Raw genomic sequence first — 24,479 nt, 5'->3', positions numbered from 1 at the left:
CGTGGGGAACGGCATGCACCTGGGCCAATAGAAACGAAGACAACCGTCCTGGCTCGCCAGTGATTGGTCCCAGGGCGGAAAGGTGGGACGAGTGAGTGAGGAGGATCCCTCCGAGGCGAGACAAAATGGCCGCCTTGGAGCGGGTGAAGGTGCTGGTCCTGGGAGACTCAGGTGAGGCCCGGGGCGCGGTGTGGCCGGGGCTCCGTCCCAAGAAACGGGAGTTTGTATTTAAAAAACACATTTGCTGGGGCCGGGGGCCTCACCGGAAGTGGCCACGTTGCAATTAAAAAATAACGTCATTTTTTTAGCCTCATAGGACTCCCCTCTAGGAATTTCCTCCAACACAACTCTATGGTCAGTTTAGAAGCCCAGAGAAGTGTCTTCTCTAGGAATCGCTAGGTCCTCCTGTGCGACTCTATGGTCAACATATACTATAAGCTGACCATAGAGTTGTGCTGGAGGACCATAACTTGAACATGGGTCAGCTACCCAAAAGGTGGACAGCAGTGGCTCCTCTTCATCCTGGAGAGAAGTGACCAGTGGGGTCCCACAGGGCTCTGTCCTGGGGCCAGTGCTGTTCAACATCTTTATCAATGACCTGGATGACAGAATTGGGAGCATACTTATCAAATTTGCAGATGATACCAAATTAGGGGGAATAGCTAATTCCCCAGAGGACAGGATCAAGATTCAAAATGACCTGAATAGACTAGAAAGCTGGGCCAAAGCTAACAAAATGAAATTCAACACGGAGAAATGTAAGGTATTGCACTTAGGGCGGAAAAATAAAATGCACAGATATAGGATGGGGGACACCTGGCTGAAAGAAACTACGTGTGAAAGGGATCTAGGAGTCCAAGTAGACCACAAGTTGAACATGAGTGAACAGTGTGATGCGGCAGGTAAAAAGGCCAATGCTATTTTAGACTGCATCAATAGAAGTATAGTGTCTAGATCAAGAGAAGTAATAGTGCCACTGTATTCTGCTTTGGTCAGGCCCCACCTAGAATATTGCGTCCAGTTCTGGGCCTCACAATTTTAAAAGGACATTGAGAAACTGGAGCATGTCCAAAAGGAGGGCAACTAAAATGGTGAAGGGTCTGGAAACCATGCCCTATGAGGAAAGACTTAGGGAGCTGGGGATGTTTAGCCTGGAGAAAAGAAGGTTAAGAGGTGATATGATAGCCCTGTTTAAATACTTGAAGGGATGTCATATTGAGGAGGGAACAAGTTTGTTTTCTGCTGCTCCAGAGACTAGGACCCAATGGAGCAATGGATGCAAGCTCCAGGAAAAGAGATTCCACCTCAACATTAGGAGGAACTTCTTGACAATAAGGGCTGTCCGACAGTGGAACACACTCCCTCAATGGAGAGTGGTGGTGTCTCCTTCCTGAGAGGTCTTTAAACAGAGGCTGGATGGACATCTGTCAGGGATGCTTTGGTTGTGTGTTCTGCATGGCAGAATGGGGTCAGACTGGATGGCCTTTTCTTTCAGCTCTAGGATTTCATTACTCTATGGTCATCTTCCAGCACAGTTGCACTGGAGGACTTAAAGCAGACATGCATAACTTGGCTGTAGATAGGGGTCAAAATTAAAATAGACTAAACTTCTTCAGGTCACAGATTTAAATTAATAACTAATTAAAAGTTAATGATTAATAATTGATATTATTAATATTAATTCCATCCTCCTCCACCTGGCTTTTTCCTCAGAAAAAGGCTGAGCAGCAGAGCAGCCTTGAAGTCATTCCACATCCTGGTGGGCCCCCAAAATCCTTTGGCAGGCCACAGTGGCCCACAGGCCATATGTTCTTCAGGCCTGACCTACAGAGACAATATTAATCAAATCCATAAATAAAATCTGCAAAGCTCTAGGCCACAAATGTGGAAGTCTCATTGCACTTCCTTTTGCCAAGATGGTCGAGTGCTCAAGAAACATGATCCCTACTTCGGAAATGATGTTTTTGAGTCCGTTTGAGATTTTACATCCATCCTTTGTTGCATGCGTAAGACACCCTTTTAAAAACTGGTATGGTAATGGCAGCAAGTGCAGCATTCCACTGCGTAAATATTCCATACATTACGTTTCACTGTGTAATTTGCTGACGTATTACATTATACATACAGTTGGCCCTCTACATTTGTGACTTTGATTTTTGCAATTTGATCATTTGCATTTTTGATTACCCGTATACACCCAACAATAAGTCAACCTGAGTCCCAGTCCTGGGTTCCAGTCCTGGGAATAGAGTGGAATACATAACCTCATGTATAAATTGAGGTCAAATTTTGGAGTCAAAATTATTGATTTTGCCATGACCCGTAGATGTGCCGAGAATAAAACTTGAAGGCTTCTTCAGTGTGTGTGTGTGTGCATGCAGCAAGAAATATTTTAATTGTGGCTTTTTGCTTCATCGTTTCAGCTTTCATTTCAACCAGATGCGCGGGCGGGAGAGGGACTCTTAAACAAACAGCAATATCAGTCAGTCAGACTCTTTCTTCTTTACTCCAGAGAGAAATAAACTCCACACCACATGGGGAAATCTGAAAGAGCTGCTATCACATTACCATAGTGACCCGTAAATAAGTTGACCTGGGATTTTGGGGTCAATTTTTGGACATACATTTTTAGATTTATAGATGAGTATATATATGTTAATATGTCATCTCTAGGAATCTCTAGGTCCTCCAGCACAATTCTGTCAGAAGTTGACCATTGAGTTGTGGTGGAGAACCTAGAAGTTCTTAGAGAAAATACTTCTCTAGGCATGTCCTCCAACATGGTTCTCTGTTCAACATCTGGCAGGTGTTGTCCATAGAGTTGCACTGAAGGACCTGGAGATTCCTAGAGAGGTGTTCTCTTATGTACAAAGAATGGTGTTTTTTTCATTTGCGGTTTTTCCACATTCACAGGGGTCCTTCACCCCAAATCCCAGCGAATGTGGAGGGGCCACTGTAGAATGTTCTCACCTTAACATACTCTTGGGCAGTGGTGTCCCTAGTGTTAGTGTCACACAGTTTGGGTGTCTGGCACTGCTGAGGAAGGGCGCCAGCTGCCCAAATTCCCACCCAGGGTGGCCAGGAGGGACAACCAGGCAAGTGAGGCAACAGGAAGGGTGCAAGCGTGTGCAGTCACTCCTCCTTCTCCATTGCCTTGGCATGCTGGGCCCAGAGCACCAGGGCAGTGGGGAAGGAAGGAAGAGCATGTGTTCGCCCTTCTTTCTCCACCTCCTTGGCTCCCTCAAGAGCTACTGCAGCAAAGAAGTGGCAGGGCTGCAGTCCTCACACACACACAGCAGGAGGGATCAATTGGGTGTCAGCCCTCTTCTGAGATATCATCCAGTGCAGTCTGCACACACGATGATGCCACTGTTCTTGGACAAGATTAGCATGATTACATATTAGCTGCTGAGGCCATTGGGATGCTAATGCTGCATATGCCTATCAAAGTTTGTGTGATATGTATATTTTTATGGGATGCATTTGTATTTGAAGGAGTGCTATCTATTGAGAGAATTTGTATGTACAATTTCTATCTTGATCACTTTTAAAAAAATATATAAAATTGATCCAGTACTAATGGTACAGGGCCTCTTAACTAAGGGATGTGTTCAGTGACTGCTTCAACCTGAATGCCTGGTCGCATCATCAAAATATATAGTTGCCCCTCTAAATCCATGGACTTGAAATCCACGGACTTGAAAAATCTGTGGAGGGGTGGTCGGCATTAACCTTAATGGGGCACGCACCTGCGGCGCATGCCCCGCATTCACACATCCCATTCAAGTCCATGGGGCTTAAATATGCACAAGATTTGGAACTTGGGGAGGGGAGGGTCCGGAACGGATCCCCACAAGTTCCAAGGGGCAACTGTATATGATAACCTGCCTCTTCATTCTTTAACTTCTGATTACTTTGTGACTTCTCCTTCCAGACTTGAGTATTTAGTAATTATTTAATACACATTCAACATGGATCTGAAAAGTCAATCCTCACAATCCAATATCAGTATGGAAATCAGGTTTTACAGATGTATAAGTTGAAATATATGGCTTCATACATAGAATCACTAAGCATAGATAGAATTGCAAAGTAAGTCCCACTGAGTCGTCTAAGAGTGGGAAGTAAGGTCCACTGAGCTTGACAGGATTTAGTGTTTAAGAGGCTACCTCCTAGTTATATCTGCTCAGATACATTTAAAATTTCGCATAAAAGGCTGCACCCAGGTAGCATATTTCTGGGAAAATATATTGTGTGAAGTGTTGTAAAGAGACTACTTGTGAATGTTGAAAATTAGTTAATTTCCCCAGCTGCAACCCTAACAGGATTGTCTCTAATGCTAGCATAAGACAAGTAGAAAACAGATAAGCTGAGACATTTGATTTTCATACCTCCCCTTCTGTATTGTTCTGGAAGATTTCCCAAACCTCAAGAAAAGCTTTTTACTTGTAATTATTGTGGGATGATGGTGGACTTCATTGTATATGAGTGACTACAGAAAACTGAGTGCATTACTTTGAAGTTGAAGTACTTTCCACAACCATAGAACCACTCTGGGATGTATCCCATCAATTTTAGATAGTAAATTATGTGCCTTAACTTTATACAGATATTTATGTACACTTTATATGTTTTATATACTTAAAATGTTCTTTAAAACTACATTTTTTCACAAAATAGTTATATAATCAGTTATATTTAGTAGATTTTTTTCCTATGTAGTGCTATATTGTTCTAAGGGTTAGATTCAAAAGTTAGACAAATGGAAGGATGCTTTTGCAAGACATTAGCCCCAGACCTTTTCCTTCTGTAGTCGTTCTGTTCCCCACCAGTTCCACTTCTTTGGTACTCTGTGTGTATGATAAATTATGATAACATTTGCTTTAAATGCCCTCATTTTTTCTCTTAAAATCTAAATAATGCAAAGGAATAATAGAATCTTAGAACTGGGCCATCCAGTCCAATAGGGATGCCATGCAGGAATACTACTAACACACTCCTGAAAGATGTCCATCTAACTTCTGTTGGAGATGGAGAGTCCTATTTCACTGTTAAACAGCTCTTAGAGTAAAAAGGGTTTTCCTAATGTTTAGGTGGAATCTTTTTTCTTGTAATTTGAATCCATTGGTTTGTGTTCTAGCCTCTTGTGCAGCAGAAAACAAGTTCGCTTTATCTTCTACATGAAATCTCATCAGAATTTAAAGATATGTCATGTCTGTGTCTTTCCAAACAACATATGTAGCTTCTTCAGTCATTTCTCATATTAGTATGTTAAAGAAGCTGGTGGTATTAATTTGTCGCATCTTAAAATATCTACAAATATTTGATAAAATAATATACAGATAAGGATTTGTTTTCAAACCACATTGAGTGTGCATTATCAAAGTTATTTTCCTAATTATATATTTTAGTTCAATTCTTCTTAGCTATTGGAAAATTTTGGGGAATATTTGAGAATCTTGGAAATTATCATGACGTATTTTTTTCTCTGTTCACCGAATAAAAGTCATGCATATTCAATCAAATTACAGTCAATTTTGGAAAATGCAAAATGTTACCCTTTAAAATTTTCCTGTAAATCAGCATGATTGCCCAAGATACAGGTCTTTTTCTGAGCCTATGCTTTTGGATTGTTTACCCCTTTTCTAAAGACTGTCTGTTTATCTCTCTTAATTAAAATATGCAATACAGATGCAATGAGAGCAAATACTTTGTTATTATCATTTACTCTGAAGGTTTAGTTTGTGATTGTCTTGCAGGTGTGGGGAAGTCATCACTTGTTCACTTGTTGTGTCACAATCAAATGTTGGGAAATCCATCTTGGACTGTGGGGTGCTCCGTTGATGTTCGAGTAGGTGAAAATAAGTTCCTAATGCTGGTTATTACTGTATTTCATGGAACATAGGACAGGGTGACCAGATGTCATAATCTCAAAGGAGGACATGACACCGTAAAATGTAGGACATCCAAGGATATGTAGGACATTTACACAATAAAAGTTAAAAAAAAAAACACCAATATAGATATAAATGCATGCTTCTTCATCATGCTCAAAATAGAGGACATTTTGGAATTCCTCCTGGACAGAAGGTTGAAATGTAGGATATGTCCGGGAAAAGGAGGACATCTGGTCACCCTGCCATAAGATTTTTTTAAAGTAGATATTACTGGAGAAAAATAGCAAACTGTCATTTAGTCATGAAGCTCAGTTTGTGGGACCTTGAGCTAATGTCTCACACACTCTCCCTATGCATAGTCCCACTGGGTATGTGGTTTCACAAAAGAAGAAGGCATCAGCACATTCTCTTGTATGCCAGGTACAATTTATGTGTATCTCCTGTATAATAAGTGCAAATTAAGGTGCTGGGTCTTATCCATAGAATCATAGAATCGTAGAGTTGGAAGAGACCAAGGGCCATCCAGTCCAACCCCCTGACATGCAGGAAATCTCAATAAAAGCATCCCTGACAAGTGGCCATGCAGCCTTTGCTTAAAGACCTCCAAAGAAGGAGACTCCACCACACTCCTAGGGAGTTTGTTCCACTGTCGAACATCCCTTACTGTCAGGAAGTTTCTCCTAATGTTGAGGTGGAATCTCTTTTCCTGGAGCTTGCATCCATTGCTCCATTGTGTCCTGTTCTCTAGAGCAGCAGAAAACAAGCTTGCTCCCTCCTCAATATGACGTCCCTTCAAATACTTAAACAGGGCTATCATATCACCTCTTAACCTTCTCTTCTCCAGGCTAAACATCCCCAGCTCCCTAAGTCATTCCTCATAGGACATGGTTTCCAGACCCTTATTTGTCAGGTTTTTGCAAACCTTAGGGTAGGAGTGAGGAAAATGTGGTCAATGGACTGCAGGTGGCCCTCAGTTCCATCAAAAACTGAAAAAATGTATTATGGCCATAGGTGCTCTCCAAAGGAGCACTTTTGCAACATTTTTGACATTCCTTGTTTTATGCATAGCAGGCAGCAGTTTAACAGTAAGTTAATTGGAAGTTGAATTTTTGTTAACTTCCTATTGTAAAGAAGACATCTCCTGGGCCTAAAATGTCCTGGGAGATAGGGGGAAAGGCAGAATTTCCCTTCATGCCCCCTACAGTGCAGTGGGGGAGCATTTTTCCCCTGGGCTGAGCTACCTCAAGGACTCCATAGGGCTTAGTAAAACTTTATAGCACCTGACAGTTGTCCATCCCTGCCTTACCCCATACATCACTTTGAACAAAAGCAGTCATCCTTTAAAGTAGGAATCCCTAAACTTTTTGGGACATGGACACACTTGACATTTTGAGAGAGTGCTGTGAGTACCAATTGTAAAATGGCAGGTTTTTTTATAGGAGAAGCCTGGCCAGTCACAAAATGAGAAGAAATTAAAATATTGTGACTAATGTTGTAAAATGTTTGTCTGCCATCAAATGAAAACCAACTTTGGCCTAAATCCAGTTGCTAATCTCAGCTAATGTAGACCCATTGAAACAGTGCCCAAATGCGAAGTGAGCACTTATGTAAATTATGGGTCTATTTCTGGACTTTGCAGAAGAGTTGTTGAGGAGTGTTAACTCTCGCATAAACCCTATACGCATATTTTATTTACTTAAGGCTGTATACATAGGTTGATTATCCCTTATCCTGAATCCTAAATATTCCAGAATTGTCCACATGAGTGGCTGAGATAATGACACTTTATCTTTCTGATGGTTCAGTGTCCACAAACTTTGTTTAATGCACAAAATTATTTAAAATATTGTGTATAAAATTACCTTCAGGCTATGTTTATAAGGTGCTTACAAAATGTATTTCACGTTTAGACTCGGGTCCCATCTCTAAGGTATCTCATTATGTATATGCAAATATTCCAAAATCTGAAATCCCGAACACTTCTGGTCCCAAGCATTTCAGATAAGGGAAACTCAACCTGTAATAGTCACTGGGCATTTACTAGTTAATCAATCAGGCCTGTAACAAAAATGATAATGCTGCTTTCAGTGCTTGCAGTTTCTCTAGCAGGCTGTGCAAAAGGTCAGCTCATGCTGTAGAAATAAATAAAAATGTTCCTATCTTAGAATGTGTGGGAGACTGTTCCTTCATTAGGATGGTTGATTTTGCCCCCCTTTGCCTAGGAAAGTGTCAGCACTTTCTAGAACAAGAGAGAAAGATATTTAAAGGTCAAGAAAAATCAGATTCTTTGCTCTTGTCCTGAGGGCTGTGCTCCAGGCCAGGAAACTGGTCCATTGAGGTGGCATCTATTTTATCATGGGGACCCTGGCAAACAGCAGCTTTGGCAAAGAACTCTTTCGATCAACTGAAGGGATGTGAATTAACACCTTCATGTAATCAATAAATCATTGTTTTGTATACCTGTGGTTCAGTTTCATTTTCACAGCCGTTTGAACCTTAGTTGTCCTGAGAATCAGGGCTATGAATTATTACACTAATGGTAGCATTTATTTATTTATTGGGTTTATATCCCACCTTTTTTCCAAAATGGAATTCAGGCCATGGATACGATACTATGGATATATAAATAAAACAAAGAGATTTAGCACTTGTTAGTGGTCCTGTTCTATATTGAAAACCAGCAAAAGCACTGTTGAATCAGAGAATGCCTTTGTGGAAAAATACCTGTGACAAACCTATGTGTTTGTACCTCTGGCCTTACCAACTAAGAAAGTCTGCAAGATACCCTTTGTCTGGTAGCACACCGATATTGAGTGATGAATAGCAATTGTTAAACTCTTTGTCAACCAGATGAGTGTGACCAGCCCATGGGTGATGCCAACCCTCAGATGAGGCGAGATAGTCAAAGCTGCTCCAGGTTTCAGTTCAATGCATTTATTAGCCCTCTTATTCCACAGGCTACCCCAGAACTTCTTTTAGCATTGAAAAGTGACATATATTATTATTATAAGACAAGCTATGTTGGTGTGAAATGATGGCGTGGGTGGCTTCCACATTTGTTCCCTAACTGCTCTTAACAACCATCTGAAACTGATTTTGTCATCCATCATCTTGCAGGCCTGTTTTGCATTTCTATTGCTATTCATGCTCCCGCCCCCTGCCCATTTGTTGGTAAAAATGTCTGTCCACCAGTGCATCACTCCATGCACCTGATCCTATGCTGCCAATATTTTTTCTGTTAGTTTTAAAGGTGCTGCAAGATCCCTTTGTAAGCAGAGAAAATGTCACAGTCCTTAAGGGATCTGGCATTCCCTTACAGCAAGCGGTAAAACTGGACCCCAAACAACTAATTCTATCCCATGGCTGACATTCACTGTCTCCATGGCTGGTTATGGCTTCCCTGAGCTGGGGTGCATTCCTTTCCAGGACAAAGCCAATGGGAGATAGATTCAGAGTGTGCATGTGTGACTTTCTTCCCATTCCAGTAGCTATAAAACCTATAAGCAGGTTGCAAACAGGAAAATTTATTCCTACACTCTGTAGCCAGTTGCAAATCTTTTCTCAGCCTTGCACTGCCAAGCTAAAGTGAAGATATCTAGCAGGATCCATTAAATACAAGTTAACCCTTTCTTTGTCACTGGGGGGCTGTTAACATGTGACCATGATGCTAACAAGACCCTAAAACCCATGTGACTTATGGCAAAGGTCCAACTCATTACTGTTTAGGATTTTTTTTAAATTGCATTGTATTAAGCTGTGGAGTATTTATTGACCCCAGTGAGAACTGCAGTGTACTGGAGAGTTTCATAGAATCATATAGTTGGAAGAGACCACAAGGGCCATTTAGTCCAACCCCAGATATGCAGGAATACACAATCAAAGCACTCCAACAGATGGCTATCCAGCTTCTGTTTAAAAACCTCCAAAGAAGGAAACTCCACTATTTTCTGAGGTAGCATCTTCCATTATTGAACAGCTCTTACTGTCACAAAGTTCCTCCTAATGTTTAGGTGGAATTGCTTTTCCTGTAGTTTGAATCCATTTCTCCGGGTTCTATTCTCTGGAGCAGCAGAAAACAAGCTTGCTCCATCCTCAGTATGACATCCCTTCAAATATTTAAACAGGGTTATTCTATCACCTCTTAACCTCTTTTCCAGGCTAAATATACCCAGCTCCCTAAGTCTCTCCTCAAAGGGCTTGATGGTTTCCAGACCTTTCGCCATTTTGATGGCCCTCCTCTGGACACGCTCCAGCTTGTCCACATCCTTTTTGACTTGAGGCGCACAAAACTGGACACGGTATTTTAAGTGAGGCCTGGCCAAAGCAGAGTAGTAGTATTAGTTCCCTTGAGCTATACACTATATTTCCATTGATGCAGCCTAGAATCGCATTGGCTTTTTAAGCTTATGCATCACACTGTTGACTCATGTTCGGAACGCTCCATGTCCAAAGGACTGGTTGTGTATGCAGTCAAGCATCTTCTATTCCAAATCAGAGAACAAAAGATGGAATAAAAGTAAAATTAAATCATATACATAAAATAAAATAAAATATACACTCTTTGGATTATGGCTGTTTCCTGACTCCAAAGAATTTCTATCTTGCCCCAGCAGAAGGAAATTTGACATGTGTAAATGCATATCCAACACACTCTGTGCATGTCACTTCTGCTGCAATGTGTCATAGTTTGTGTAAAAGTGGCAGGGAAACATGACCTAAAATGACTAAAAGGTTCCAGTCATTTTGCCTTGGAATTAAAGAATCAAGGAAACAGAAACAAACTGTAGCTTTAAAAAAATGACCCTAAGGAAAAACTCACCAAAGTAGCTTTTCAGGGAAGGAGACCCTGGTCTTCCTTGCCCTGGCTTTAGATCAGTCTTGCAGCTTCACTAACTTACCCCTCACACACACACACAGAAGGAGATCAAATGTTCCTGTGAGTCTGACCAACTCAATAATAATAATAATAATAATAATAATAATAAAGTTTATTTCTATCCCGCTTTTCCATTCAGACATTCAGTCTGACCAGTCCATAGCCTTGGATGATCTGCAAACAACCACATGGGCCCTTTTCCACTACACAGTTATGGAGCTGTTGTCCCACCTTAAATGTCATGGTGACATCCTCTGGAATCCTGGGACTTGCACTTGAGGGAGGGGCCTTTAGATTCCTCAGCCAGGAAGGTCCTCTGGTCCCTCTGACCAAACTACAACCCCAGGGCTGCATGGAGTACATCCATGGTAGTTGAGATGGCATCATAGTGCTATAATTGTGTAGTGTGGAAAGATCCCAAGTGTCTTCTGTGAGACTAACCTGCCTAAGCTGTGCATAGAAGTACAAACTTTGCTCCTTCTGATCACAATGCCCACCCACCTACCCACTCCCCAAAACCCCTTTTCTGTGGCACTTCCTGGGGTAGCACTTGGTTGTTCAGTTGATTGTATTTTGTATAGTGCATGGAACTCTATAAAGAAGTTAGGTGTAGCATTGTAAAATATGGGTTGCCTGTTTGCAACTACAGTACATTCCCTTCAAGTAGTTTCTTGTTTTTATTTACTTGTTACTTTGGGTTTCTTTTGTTAGATTCATGACTACAAGGAAGGAACTCCAGAAGAAAAAACATATTACATTGAATTGTGGGATGTTGGCGGCTCAGTGGGTAGTGCCAGCAGCGTGAAAAGCACACGCGTAATGTTCTACAACTCAGTTAATGGTAATGTATGCCTGTAGTAAGACCTTTTTCTGTTCAATTCTACAGGATCCAGCTTGGGGGAAATGAGTTCCCAGACTTGAACAGCAGTTGCAGGAGTGCTCCTGAAACCAGCAAGGACACTTTGCCCTCCCTGCACATTCCCCCCATCAGAGAGGATGTGGAAGGGTTAAGCCTCATGCTGTTATTTCCAACTAGTGACTGGAGCTAAGGGGCCAATACGTTGTGTGTCACTGGCCTTCCCAGTTGGGAGGGTGAGTTGCATGAGGAGAACAAACTCCCCCGGAATGTAGTGGAGTCTCCTTCCTTGGAGGTCTTTAAGCAGAGGCTAGATGGCCATCTGTTGGGGATGCTTTGATTTGGATTTCCTGTATGGCAGGGGGTTGGACTGGATGGCCCTTGTGGTCTCTTCCAACTCTATGATTCTATGATTCTAATTCCCAGTGTTTTCTCCAATCTGGGGCTAGAGATAATTGGATAATGTTCCAATTTTGGGGAGGGGTAAAGGGATCCTTAGTGGGCAGGGTTTGCAGGGTGGGAAAGTTATCCCCTCCACTGACCCAAGCCTTTGTAAGCTTGGTTAGGCTCATTGTCCAGAGATTCTACTCTCCTGAGACTTGGAAGTTCTCAGAGTGAAGAGTCAAAGATACAATTTGGCACATGGAAGATTTGGAATCGGTGCAGCACAATAATTTTTAAAACTAAGAAGCCAGCATCTACTCAAAAATGCTTCTAGACGTATGTTTCAGCATAAATCTCAATCTTTGTAGCCTGTAGTCATATTTTTATGCTGTCCATGGTAGCGCTAAGAGCTAAAATAATTAAGTGGATTGCACTCTCGTGATGTTTTCCTTGGCGGAGGTCATCTTTCTGGGTGAGCAAGACCATCTTGGTGCCAAAACCAGGTCTGAAATAAAATTGAAATTCAGTTCTAGAATTTCAAATTAATGTTTTCTCAGCTGTTCTATTCAATGAAGAAGGCTTGCTATGTTTTTTTTAATTTAATTTTTTTTAAATACTGTATTCTTTTAGTGTGCTATCATTTTCAAATGTTTCTTTAGTAATCCTTTTTTTAAAAAAGGCTTTCCCAGCATCCTCTTTTAGCAGATTAAATAAGTGTTCATTCACTTCTTATAATTTAAACATTGAAAGATTTTTCTCTGGACAATACACTGAAATACTCTTAGGCGTCATACTATTTGAAAACCTGTACTAATGGCAGTCATGATCCAGAGCAAATTGTATTCCCAAATGTGTCAGCCAGGCAGAACCACTTCTTCTGTGGTATTCAATTAGTAATTGCACTTGTCTTTTCCTCCCTACACCTTAATCCTGTTCTTAGTGCAAGAGACTTGGTGAAAGGCCTCACTGTCAGCAAGGGTTGGCCCTTGCTTTTCTGCAATGCAGCTGACAACCGCGTTGCCTTAGCAGAAGACCTTGCACCAGTCAAAACTCAGCTTGGGAGAGTTGGCACACTCAATAATTTGTGCAGCATGGCAAAGTGCCAGTCTTGCAGAAGCCAAACAGTCATAGTTTACTTGCTGTTTGCAAAGCTGGATAGCTTATTTGCCATTTCAGTAAATACAGTAATATGAATTCTGAAAAACTAGGATATAGTATTTCTTTAGAAAAAGTCACAATTTGTTTTTTTCAGGCATTAGCTTTACTCCAAAGTACTTACAACTTCCTTTGAAATTATATGTTCCTCAAGGGAGTAATACCAGGGGTGAAATGAATAATTTTATACCCCTTGATGTTAGAGCATTGTTTGAGCTATGCAGATGTCAGCCTTTAATGGGAGACTAAACACTTCATATCTTTAAAAAAAAGGGCTATGAGTTATATTGTGTACACATATAGTTGTGAGTGGTATTTTCAAGTGGCTTAAAGTTATACACTACATTCTTCAGTCTCATGTAAAATTCACTGCCCTCTAATATTGCTATAAGAAGTAAGTGATATCCTGTTATTGTAAAAGGTAAATCTATTTGCTTGCATATCAGACAGATCTGTTCATACTTAAACTTGACTCTGCTTTAAGAATGTGGTCAAATTCTCTGTATATCTCTTCCTACTGCTCCTGCTTCCCCCAATAATGTGTGCAATGGAAAAGTTTCTGCTAAGTTGTGACTGAAACCATTGTACATTGAACAATTGAAATAACTTGCCTCACACAGATGGAAATTATTTTCACTTCAGTGTAGATAGAAATCACTAAATTGCTTATGTAGATACATTTTTCTTCTAAGAAGAAATTCATACACTGTTGCCAAAAATGTAGAGTGAAGTCCTGTGATCAGGAATACAAGAAACCATTTCATGGGTGCCCAATGAATCTGCCATGTCAAAAACTGACTGAAAAGTCCACGGAAAATATTTCAAAAGATTGACTGAAAAAGATTTCAAAATCATGTTGCTTGAGCGTGTGGCAAGCTCTTCTTTGAGAAAGATAAGATGCAAGCTGCCTTGGCTGCATAGAACAAATTATACTTATGTACTCAGTCTAATGTATCTTTCCCTTTGATGTTGGTGATGTTAAGAAGAAGTCATTTTATTCATGAGTGGTCTTTTACTTACCTAGGCATAATTTTAGTACATGACCTAACCAACAAGAAGTCCTCCCAGAACTTGTATAGATGGTCTTTGGAAGCTCTCAACAGGGATACTGCTCCATCTGGAGTCCTTGTGACAAATGGGTAAGTACAGAAGACCCAATTGATCACTGTTTTTTGTGGTGGCTCTTTCTTTTTTCATCATCAGGTATATGTGAGCACTTAGAAGAATGAAATAGAAGCAGGTGTGAGGCAAAAGAATGGGAGGAAAGAATGTGTTATTACCACTGAAAATAAGGGACTTCTTTTGTGCCTCTGCATTGTTAATCAGCAAATTCTCCACTTTCCAGAGTCAACAAACAACTAGTAAAATTGTCATTTGGGAGACTCCTAGATCCTCATCTAGGATCTTCAATGGATGGGTGAAATTCATACAGTTCCTACATGAATAATACAATGAATAATGGAGGTAACCCACAATTGGGAGAACAGAATTGGCAACATACAGAACACTCACAGTGAGGTTTATCACACGAAGGCCTCTGTCCCCCCTGCATGCCCCCTATCCAAAATTGGTCAAAGTGCTGGCATTCCAGAAAAACAAATCCGATTGAGGATGGTTATCATACACAAGCACAACAAGAATCAAAATGAACAGTACAGAGGGCTCAATTCGTATTTTGTTATCAAATTGGGGAGGACAGATCCACATTGCTACCTTGACAAATACCTTTTCTGTGCATGTGCACGCTGCAGCTGTCATTTCTCCAAGGCTGAGAGAGTGTGACTGCGGCAGCCGTGAAAGGGGGAGCCAGGCAATGTGAGCAGTGGTAGATCACCACCGGCTGCGTGGGGCTTGAGGGTCCCTTGGCTGGAGGAGGAGGAGGAGGGCGGCGGGGGGATGGATTCCTCCTGCATGGCCACTTGCCCCGCTCCTCTGGGGGTCTCTTTATGGCTCCTCTCTTCCGCCTCCTCCTGGGGCTTGCCAGTTCAGCAGGGCCAGGGCTAGTCCCAGGAGCCGGAGGAAGGTGGCGATGAGGGAGGGAAGAGAGGAGGCAGAAAGAGACCCCGGGAGGAGTGGGCAATGGCCGTGCCGGAGGAATCCATCCCCCCGCCACCCTCCTCCGCTTGCCTTCCTGGCCTCTGGGAACACTCTCTCAGCCGAGGAGGAGGAGGCAGGTGCTGGGAGCCAGGGTGCACGGCGTGCAGCCAACTGCATGAGGCTCAGGGGTCCCTTCGCCGGAGGAGGAGGAGGAGGAGGAGGTAGTGGCTCTGGGGTTGTCTCCTGCCGGAGAGGCAATGCAAGCCCCAGCCCCGATCCTGGGCAGAGAGAGAGGGGAGGTGAGAGGAGTGAGCGAGTGGCTGAGGTTGGGTGGCTGGGAGGCTTTTGCCAGCACTGGGGAGGGCTGGGAAGGGCTGGTGATGGTGCTGCTGGAGGAAGAGGAGGAGGCTTGGGAGGAACATGGAATCAAAGGGAATCCATGGCCAATCAAGAAACGTATTCCACACCTACCAAATGTGTATTTACTTTAAATACACAATCTAACAGGCTTTTAAAATTTGATAGTTTAGCGAATTTACCCATTTCCAGGATTACTCGCCATTGCATTCAGATAGGGCCTGGATTCCATTCGATGTAGTATGAAAATCTCATGTGAAATAACGTGAAACCCAAGGATAGGCTCTGCAGTGCATTCAGTGTGTGTTTGATGATCTCATGCACATTAACGTTAAACACCATGATTGCATTTTCATTGCTACTGAGATAACCTTCCAATTTCATCAGTGTGATAACCTATAGTGTTTACTTGATCTCTATCCTGTCAGTAGATGAGTTGAAGGAATGGGATCTTGTCAGTGACCTTATATTGGGTCACTCCCCCAAGATCTAGCAAAACTGCAGAGAGAGGCCCACACCCCATTCCTAGTTCTAAATTTGGTAATGGGGCAGCGGTCTCTTCTTGAGGCTCCAGAAAGAAATTGGGACAGTTGTCAGTGGTGTTTTTTTTTTAAATGCAGCAAATACACTTATGCATTGTAAAAGTTGTGATTGTTGCTTTTCTGTAGAAACCACAAGCCTTTCACCAGTATTACTGAAAATGGTATACACTTGCTTGAATTTTCAAATACAGCCCATAAATAATGGATGGATTTGTCTGTCCACCTTTAGCAACTGAGACATTTGTTTACTATGGCAGGAAATGCATCTGTTTTCTGTAGTTGTCATTAACTCTGTTTTGTTTGTACTTGTTTTCCATAGCCTTAAGTGTACTTAAGAGAATTATAGAACTTGAGAGGCTGTGTTATCCTTCTGGTCCCACCTCTACTCAGTGCAGAACATCTAGAGCTACAGCGTTTTCAGCAGATTAATTAACCCTCTGCTGGAAAAAAGGAAGTATTTACAAATGTATGAAGTATTACAAATTTTAAAAAAGGAACTTTATGTTAGGATAACTTAGGACCCAAACAAACAGGCCAAAATAAAGCTGCTTCAGGTCACTTTGGAGGTATGTTGTTTAAATGATGTATGTGTCCTAAGAGGCTGGAAGCCATGCCAAAGCCATGCTCCAGTCCTAAGGACTGGAGCACAGCTTTGATGCAACTTCTAGCCTCTTAAGATGTGTGTGTCATTTAAATAGCATACCTCCAAGTTGACCCGAAGCAGCTTTATTTTGGCCTGTCTGTTCGGGCCCTGAGTATACTGTAAATAACAATGTTTATATTTTATGTGAAATTTCCCCCCACGTGTGCATTCCCCCTCACCATGTACCTCTCCATCCCTCCCCACGTATCAACATGTTTCCAAGAGCACCCCTTTACATGTACACACACAGAGTTATGGACTGACGACTTCAAGAAAGGAGCTTTGAGCAGCATACATAGTTCCTGCTTCCTCCACATTTCGTCCTAACTGCAACACTGTCAGGTAGAAACAAAAACTTACCACAGTTGTTCCCTAATTTTGGTGGCAATTGAAGCAAGCAAAGAATGCAGCCCCAAAAGTTTAGGGTAGGGCCAGTGTGCCTGCAACAACGTGCCCCCTCCTGGATTACAGCTCTCTTCATCAGATGCAATCATCTACTGTCAGGTAGTTTACACTGAGATGTAATGCCTGGCTTATCCAGAGAGATCCATATGAGCTGAGTTGAGATTTGAATCCATTATTCTTAGTCATTTATGATCTTTACTCCTTCATTAGCCCTTTTTTCTTCCCATGAGCATTTCAAGTTTACCGTAAAATTTCCTCAGTATCTTCCACACTTACAGAAATAGCCTTACATACATTTTAGATGACTTTTGGGATGCTTCCTTCCAGGTAAGTTTTAATGTCATAGAAAATATTACTTACTGACGCAAACAACCTTATATGACTTACTGACCCAAACAGCCTCTTTCACTTCATAGGGACTATGATCGTGAACAGTTTGCTGATAACCAGATTCCACTGCTTGTCATAGGAACAAAACTAGACCAGATTCCAGAGATGAAACGTAATGATGTCTTGACCAGAACTGCTTTTCTTGCGGAGGATTTTGGTGCAGAAGAAATTAATCTTGTGTGTACTTACTTATACCTTATTTTGTCAATTTGGGTTAAGTTTGTTTTTACTGAATATGAACATCATAAAGACCTAGATGTTGTGTATCAATAAGTAGAACGATGCCTTCCCACTCAGTCCCTGGTATCCTCCTGTTGAGCCAGCTGGCCTAAAGGGGGCTTCTACTTGCATTCTGCCTGCAATCATGAACCTTGATAATCTAGAGCAATGGTCCCCAAACTGTGCCCTTTAAGAGATTTTGGACTTCAGCTCCCAGAAGCCTCAGCCATGTTGACCAATAGTATGGGATTCTGGGAGCTGAAGCTCAAAATCTCTTACAGAGTACAGTTTGGGGACCACTGATCTAAAGCCTTTTATTAATATGCATGGCACCAGTTCTTTCTGCTCAACATGGGTAAGTCAGCAAGACCAGATGTTTGGGAGAGGGAGCCTATGATTTCCAGGTAAATAAGATTGAAAGACTTAAGTCCAAAACAAACTACAGAAATAATCCAGTTTGACACCACTTTCACTGCCTTGGCTTAATGCTAGGGAATCCGGGAACTGTAGTTTTGTGAGACATTTTGCCTTCTCTGTCAGAGAGCTCTGGTGCCATAATGAGCTACAGTTCCCAGGATTCAGGACACTTAAAGTGGTTTCAAACTGGATTGTGTTTGCAGTGTGTTTTGGATCTTTGTCATCTTAGAGACATGTAGTAGAGTTTGATTTATAAAAAATATTATGCAGGGATTCAGACTTGTGGAGAAGTAATGCCAAACTTTAATAAAATTCTTCGTCTTGGTTGTTCATGAGAGAGGCAAGTTTATGTTTGTTCAAAGTACAAAGGAAGGGCATGCTGCACAGGCATTCTTTTGTTGTATTCTTACTGGCTAGTAAAAATAATTGTTGCATAGTAACCTAGACACAGAAGAGCCAGCATGTTTGAAGTGCTGGACTACAACTCTGGAGACCAGGATTCGATTCCCATTTCGGCCATGGAAACCCACTGGATGACCTTAGACAAGTCACACTGTCAGCCTCCAAGGAAGGCAATGGCAAACATCCTCTGAACAAATCTTGCCAAGAAATCTTGCCTTGATAGGGGTTGCCTTGGGGTTGCCATAAGCTGGAAACAACTTGAAGGTACACATCAACAACCACCTAGACACAGTGTATTGACTCTTGCCTTTCTTACATGACAGTGGAGGCTCATATAGAAAACCTGCTTTGTTGAAGTGGCCCTAGTATTCAGCCATTACAGCTGTGACCAATTTGAACCTGGTTTGTCTTGAACTTCAGAACTGCTGAGTTTCTTAGGGAATATGATTTGAGTGGGTCCCAAGAGAACATTACCTTTTGGTGTTTCAGGATTGCACCAGCCCTCGGTACCTAGCTGCAGGCTCCTCCAATGCTGTCAAGCTGAGTAGATTCTTTGATAAGGTAGGTTTTTCATTTAAGTTTATTTTTGATTTCTCATTGTTTGGAGCATTGAACCAGAGAAACTGAAGGGTATTTTATCTTAATTGCCCAAGCAAATTCTCCTGGTTGCTCATGCACAGTTCAAGCAGACTCCAAAAGCAAATGGCCTTTGGCTTAAGCATTAATAAAATTGATTGATTGATTGATTGATTGACTCCAAAAGCTGTAGATGAGCTAAATGGTAAATGCTCAGGCAGAAGTCAGGATTTGTGTGTGTGTGTGTGAGAGAGAGAGAGAGAGGGAGAGATCAATGCAAACAAACTGGGTAGGTGATAAATAGACAGGTTGGCAGGCCTGGAGAGGAAGAGAGATCAAGCAGTGTCTGAAAATAAAGCAGGAGACAATGAGTGCAGAGCAGGAGCACACTCACAGTGTTTTGCTACACAAACAAGAGCTGAAGGGAGGTAGGAAGAAGTTACATGTACAAGGAGTCAGAGACCATTTCTGTTTAAATCTGCTTCTGGTTTTCAGTTCAGGCTGAGATTATTCCATCTGTGTGGCTATGTGACAGCTGTACGTAGGAGGCACTGAGGAACATGCTGTGCTTTTTCATTACTGGCTGGCAGCATCATGCCCTCTTCTGTCACTCCAAAAAAGCAGAAACAAACCGAGAAATTAATACATCTTCAAACTAAGGCCCTTTGCTATTTGACACTTTATTACATACAATCAGAAGCTGATGCCAGCATTAGTTTTGTTAGTTTTAATTTTGGAAATCTTTGAAACTTTCCTTGTAATGTTTCTCAAGCTTGCAGTGGAGAAACTGTGGACCTGAACAGACAGGCCAAAGTAAAGCAGTGTTGGGCCACTTTGGAGGTGTGTGTTTAAAAGATGCACGCGTCCTAAGAAGCTGGAAGATGCACTAAAGCTGTGCTTCAGTCCTAAGGACCAGAACACAGTTTCAGCATGGCTTCTGGTCTCTTAGGATGTGTGCATCACTTAAACAGCAGATTGCCAAAGTGCCCCGAAGCTGCTTTATTTTGGCCTGTCTCTTTGGGCTCCATGTTACCTTTTAGTTTTGTCAGCTATTTATTGTTCTTAAATGAGACTCTATGGTTATACACAAGCCTGTGTGTGCATATTTACATATTTGTATGTAGATAGCAGTGTTCCTGTATTACTATATTAACTGCTTACAAAAAATAGCATTTCTATTGAAACATATCAAGTTGAAAGTCCTAACTGACATTGTGTTTCAAGAATGAGCTCTCCTTTGGCAGTCCTCAGGAGAAGATCCTCAGTTTTTACAAGAGTCAGTTACTTGGTCTGTATGAATGTAAAATACTATTGAAGGTGTACATACAGAATAGCCCTTATCCCGGGTTATAACCATAACTGAACTTTATACTCTTCTGTAGTCCTGAGGTAGTTTCACAGACAGGGTAGCATTCTCATCTTGATCAGTGGGCTGCTGTCATGTTATATAAAGACCAATAAGAAGAGTTGCATTTCCTAAAGTGACCCTGACCAGTTAGCTATAGGCCCAAACAGACAGGCCAAAATAAAGCTGCTTCGGATCACTTTGGAAGTGTGCTGTTTAAATGACACATGCATTTTACAAGGCCAAAAACTACGCCAAAGCTAAGCTGCAGTCCTTAGGACTAGAGCATGGCTTTGCCATGGCTTCCAGCCTCTTAGGACACATGCATCATTTAAACAGCATACCTCCAAAGTGAACCAATGCAGCTTTATTTTGGCCTGTCTGTTCGGGCCCAAAATCTTGCTTGACTCATCTTCAGAAATATCAAGTCTCTTTGCCCCACATCGTTGTCCTTGTCTCCCATGCTAGATGGGGCTTAAGCTGGGTACAAAGAGACCCTGGCAACAAAACTGAGGATGTTAGGGAGAGGAACGGGGCCATTGACAGGGTCACTTTGTCCACCAGTTCAAATCTGATGGGATTATGTTCTCTCCTATCTTAATCAAGTTTTCTCTTCCAGCAATACATCAGTTTTTGCTTTTGACTTTCCTGGCATGGTCTGGGAGCCAAGGGGAAACCTTTCTCTTGGTGTCTTTCTGCATGAGAGCCTTGACTGTTGATCAAGAGAAGATGCAGTTCCAACAGTCATGCTTGTTCCATCCCAGAACCACTGGAAACTAAAATTAATAGCTGCTACTCACCCCACTACTTCAGAATCTCAAATCTCAGTGCTTTCTTGCATGTTGTACTTCAGTCTTGCCTAGGATACTTCATTCATAACCAAAATAAAGTTGAGAGGGAGCAATGAATGATTCATGATTTGTTTTTGTCTTCTACTTGAGCAGTAACTTGTCATAGGGGGAAGTTAAGCAATGCAAGTAGGCAGTAGTGGCACAGATGGTGGCAAATGGGACCAGCCCAATTTCCAGACTTGCTACAGCTGGCAATCCTGCCATATTACCATGGGACATTTCTCTGCAGCTGCAGCCCCAAGCCTTCAGGGTCATAGGAATTCCTTGCATGTAAGCAACCACCACAAGAAATGACCACACACTTACTTGACTTGAGACAAAATGTATTGATATTATCAGTAATTACCAGTGTCCTAAAAGGTATTGTAGAATCAGGGCCCCCAAAGATATCAGCCAAATGAGATGAGAGAGTGGCCTTTGTTTGCAAAAAGGCATAATGGCATTTCAGACTGTATTACCTTTGTCCTAGGGAGCTGTTGGTTCAGAAAGATTGCTGTGTAACTGGTGGCGAATTTTAGAATTGTTGCATGAAAACAAGATTTGTACACTTGCTACACTTATTGTGCTCTTCCCTTTTATTTTTTTCAGGTCATAGAAAAAAGATACTCTTTAAGAGATGGTAATCAGGTATGTGTCCCTTCTTTTTTTTTAAAAAAAATCTTGAATAATTTAGGTTCCATTTACATTTAAGACTCTGAATAGATTTTAAACTTTAACCTTTCCTATTTATCATTTAATACCCAAAATCTGATAGCAGATTTCATAGCCTCCTATTTGCAGTAAGATACTTCATAATTTTTACCTTCTGTCCCACATATGCACTGTAGAATTACTTTCTTTTTGAACAGTTGAGCCATTAAGGCTCAACTAAAAGAACTGTATCTCTTTTTCCTTGGGCACACTTCCCACACAAATCTTTTGTGCTGTTTTATGTCTTCTGGAGCTGTGGTGAGTCAGGCAGCAATCTCTCTCTCTGACCTGGGAGGCAATTGGCTGAATATGGTCCTCTGCTACTTGTACATGACTTCAATTGCGTCTTTTACAACTATTGTTTCTATTTCTACTAATGACGTGGACATGAAGAGGTTGCTACAGTAGCATCCTAGTTAGCCTTCTGCTGTTGTGGAGTGGTTTGCTATAAGAGAAACAGGAAAGAGGTTTTCGAAATCATGCATTGCTTTGCACTTACTAAATGAGAAGAAGAGGCAATAAATGCTTCTCAAGTGAGCTGCTTTTGCCAAAGCTAATGACGTGTATGTGTGTTTTTTTGTCTATTCACAGATTCCTAGCTTTTCAGAGAGAAAGAGAATTGGCGGTGGCTTTGTCAAGAGTCTCCACTATGACTGACCATCATTTGTCATCCAGAGGCTATGGAAAATTAATTATATTACCTTTACTGCAATATTCCTTTTGTGTTAAACTAAATCAGGTTCTCCAGTACATAAATCAACAGGACGCTTCAAATGCAAAGTTGTTTGAATGTATACAGAAATGCATCTTCTTAGATCTTTTTGAAAAGAACCTTTTGGACACAGCAGAATAAGATAATTATATTATGAATTTCACTGTGTGATGCATTGTCTCATACCAACAGGTTTTTGATGTTTTAAAGGTGTTTTAAAGATCTGTAAACCCATATCATAGCCCTTCAAAGAATGGTGATGCTAAAAATAATTCAGAAATCAGAGATAGTCAATTAGTTGAAACAGCATTCCCTTTTACCATTTAATATACCATCAGATAATATATCGCTGATTGCAACCTATAGCTAAGGGACCATAAATAATTATAAACAAGAAAGGAAACTGGATAATGATTGTGGAGAGGGAGATTGAAAGTATGTGTCACTAGTTAATCTTATTCTGAATCAGTTATCTGGATGCTGTTGCTTTTGCAACCAAGGCAGCACAGGAGACCTGGCATAAGGTAGAAGAACTGGTAGATTTGCAGTATGGGAGAGGAATACAGGTCTGCAGAAGTAATCTTAATGGACCCCAATCCACTCCCCCAAAACATAAATGCTCCTAGAGTGAGCTATAAACATTAAATCCTTAATGGTCATGGAATGCTGACTACTGAATAGATTACTAAAAAGGAGAGATGGAGGCAAAGGGACTTAGATATTGAAGACCAGAGAGAACCACTTCACTTTGAGTAATTCATATCAAAGTTCCAAATGAGAAGATTTATTTTTAAATGTCCTGAGAGAGCTGTCCTTAAAAACCTCAGGGAGCTCAAGAAATCTTAACGTTTTAATGAGACCAGAGGTGGGTATCAATCCCTCCCCGGCTTCTTAACACCCTCCGATTCTAGCGACAATGAATTTGTGCTCTTTGTAACTTGGTTTTTGTTTGGTGTGAAACCTTTTTTAACATCCTACTGATACAAGTTCCAGAGTGAACATGGTTCTCTCTCCATAGTGCAAACTAGGAGGGTCTGTGGCATTTTGACAGCTTTTTGCTATATTTCATGCTTAATACACTGAGTGGTCCACAGCAGTCTTGCCTATCCCAATTGCAGGTTTGGGAAGGAGGAAGGCTTACAGCAGCCCCACAGTGTTACCTACTGCTTTTATTCCTTTTTTTAAAAAAATCATTTTTATTAATAATAAAAAACAACCACACACATATTTTATCTATATATCTGAAACATACAGGCATAAACAACAATAAAACTATAAACACTACTAAACAACAAAACAAAAATAAAAAACGCAAAACCAACACTAGTGACTTCCTATCCCCTAACTGATGAATATATTTCCATATATACTGTACTTCTTTAAATAATAATATATTTATGCTTCTATATCATACAAACTTAGCAATTTACAAAATCTAAAACTGATATATGGCCCCAATGAGACTGTAAAAAAGTAATAAACAATTCCCAGTTTTTCTTTAAAATATTCAATGCTTTCTCCTTAATTAACATTATCTGTATGTCCATCTCAGCAAGTTCAGTTACTGTATCTCCACCAACCAATCTTCTTTTGTTGGAATGACAGTATCCTTCCATTTGGGGGCATAAACTATTCTTGCTGCAGTTACCATATATTGTAAAGTCCTCCATATTTCTTCTCAGTTTGTTCATCTAACATGCCCAATAAAAACATTTCTGGTTTCAA

At 41.1% G+C, this 24,479-nt stretch overlaps 1 protein-coding gene across 1 annotated transcript; it reads left to right on the top strand.

Moving 5' to 3' along the window:
- Positions 1-40: 40 nt before the first annotated feature.
- RABL3 (RAB, member of RAS oncogene family like 3) lies at positions 41-24,479 on the top strand. Its single transcript, XM_042449353.1, has 8 exons — positions 41-171; positions 5,760-5,851; positions 11,485-11,614; positions 14,193-14,307; positions 17,569-17,719; positions 19,070-19,141; positions 21,941-21,979; positions 22,634-24,479. The coding sequence occupies exons 1-8, from the start codon at positions 126-128 to the stop codon at positions 22,697-22,699; spliced, it is 711 nt and encodes a 236-aa protein (XP_042305287.1). The 5' UTR covers positions 41-125; the 3' UTR covers positions 22,700-24,479.

The sequence above is a fragment of the Sceloporus undulatus genome, chromosome 2 (assembly GCF_019175285.1).
Source record: "Sceloporus undulatus isolate JIND9_A2432 ecotype Alabama chromosome 2, SceUnd_v1.1, whole genome shotgun sequence".
NCBI lineage: Eukaryota > Metazoa > Chordata > Lepidosauria > Squamata > Phrynosomatidae > Sceloporus > Sceloporus undulatus.
The sequence above is the reverse complement of the archived record's forward strand: the minus strand, read 5'-3'. Positions and strand labels throughout refer to the sequence as shown.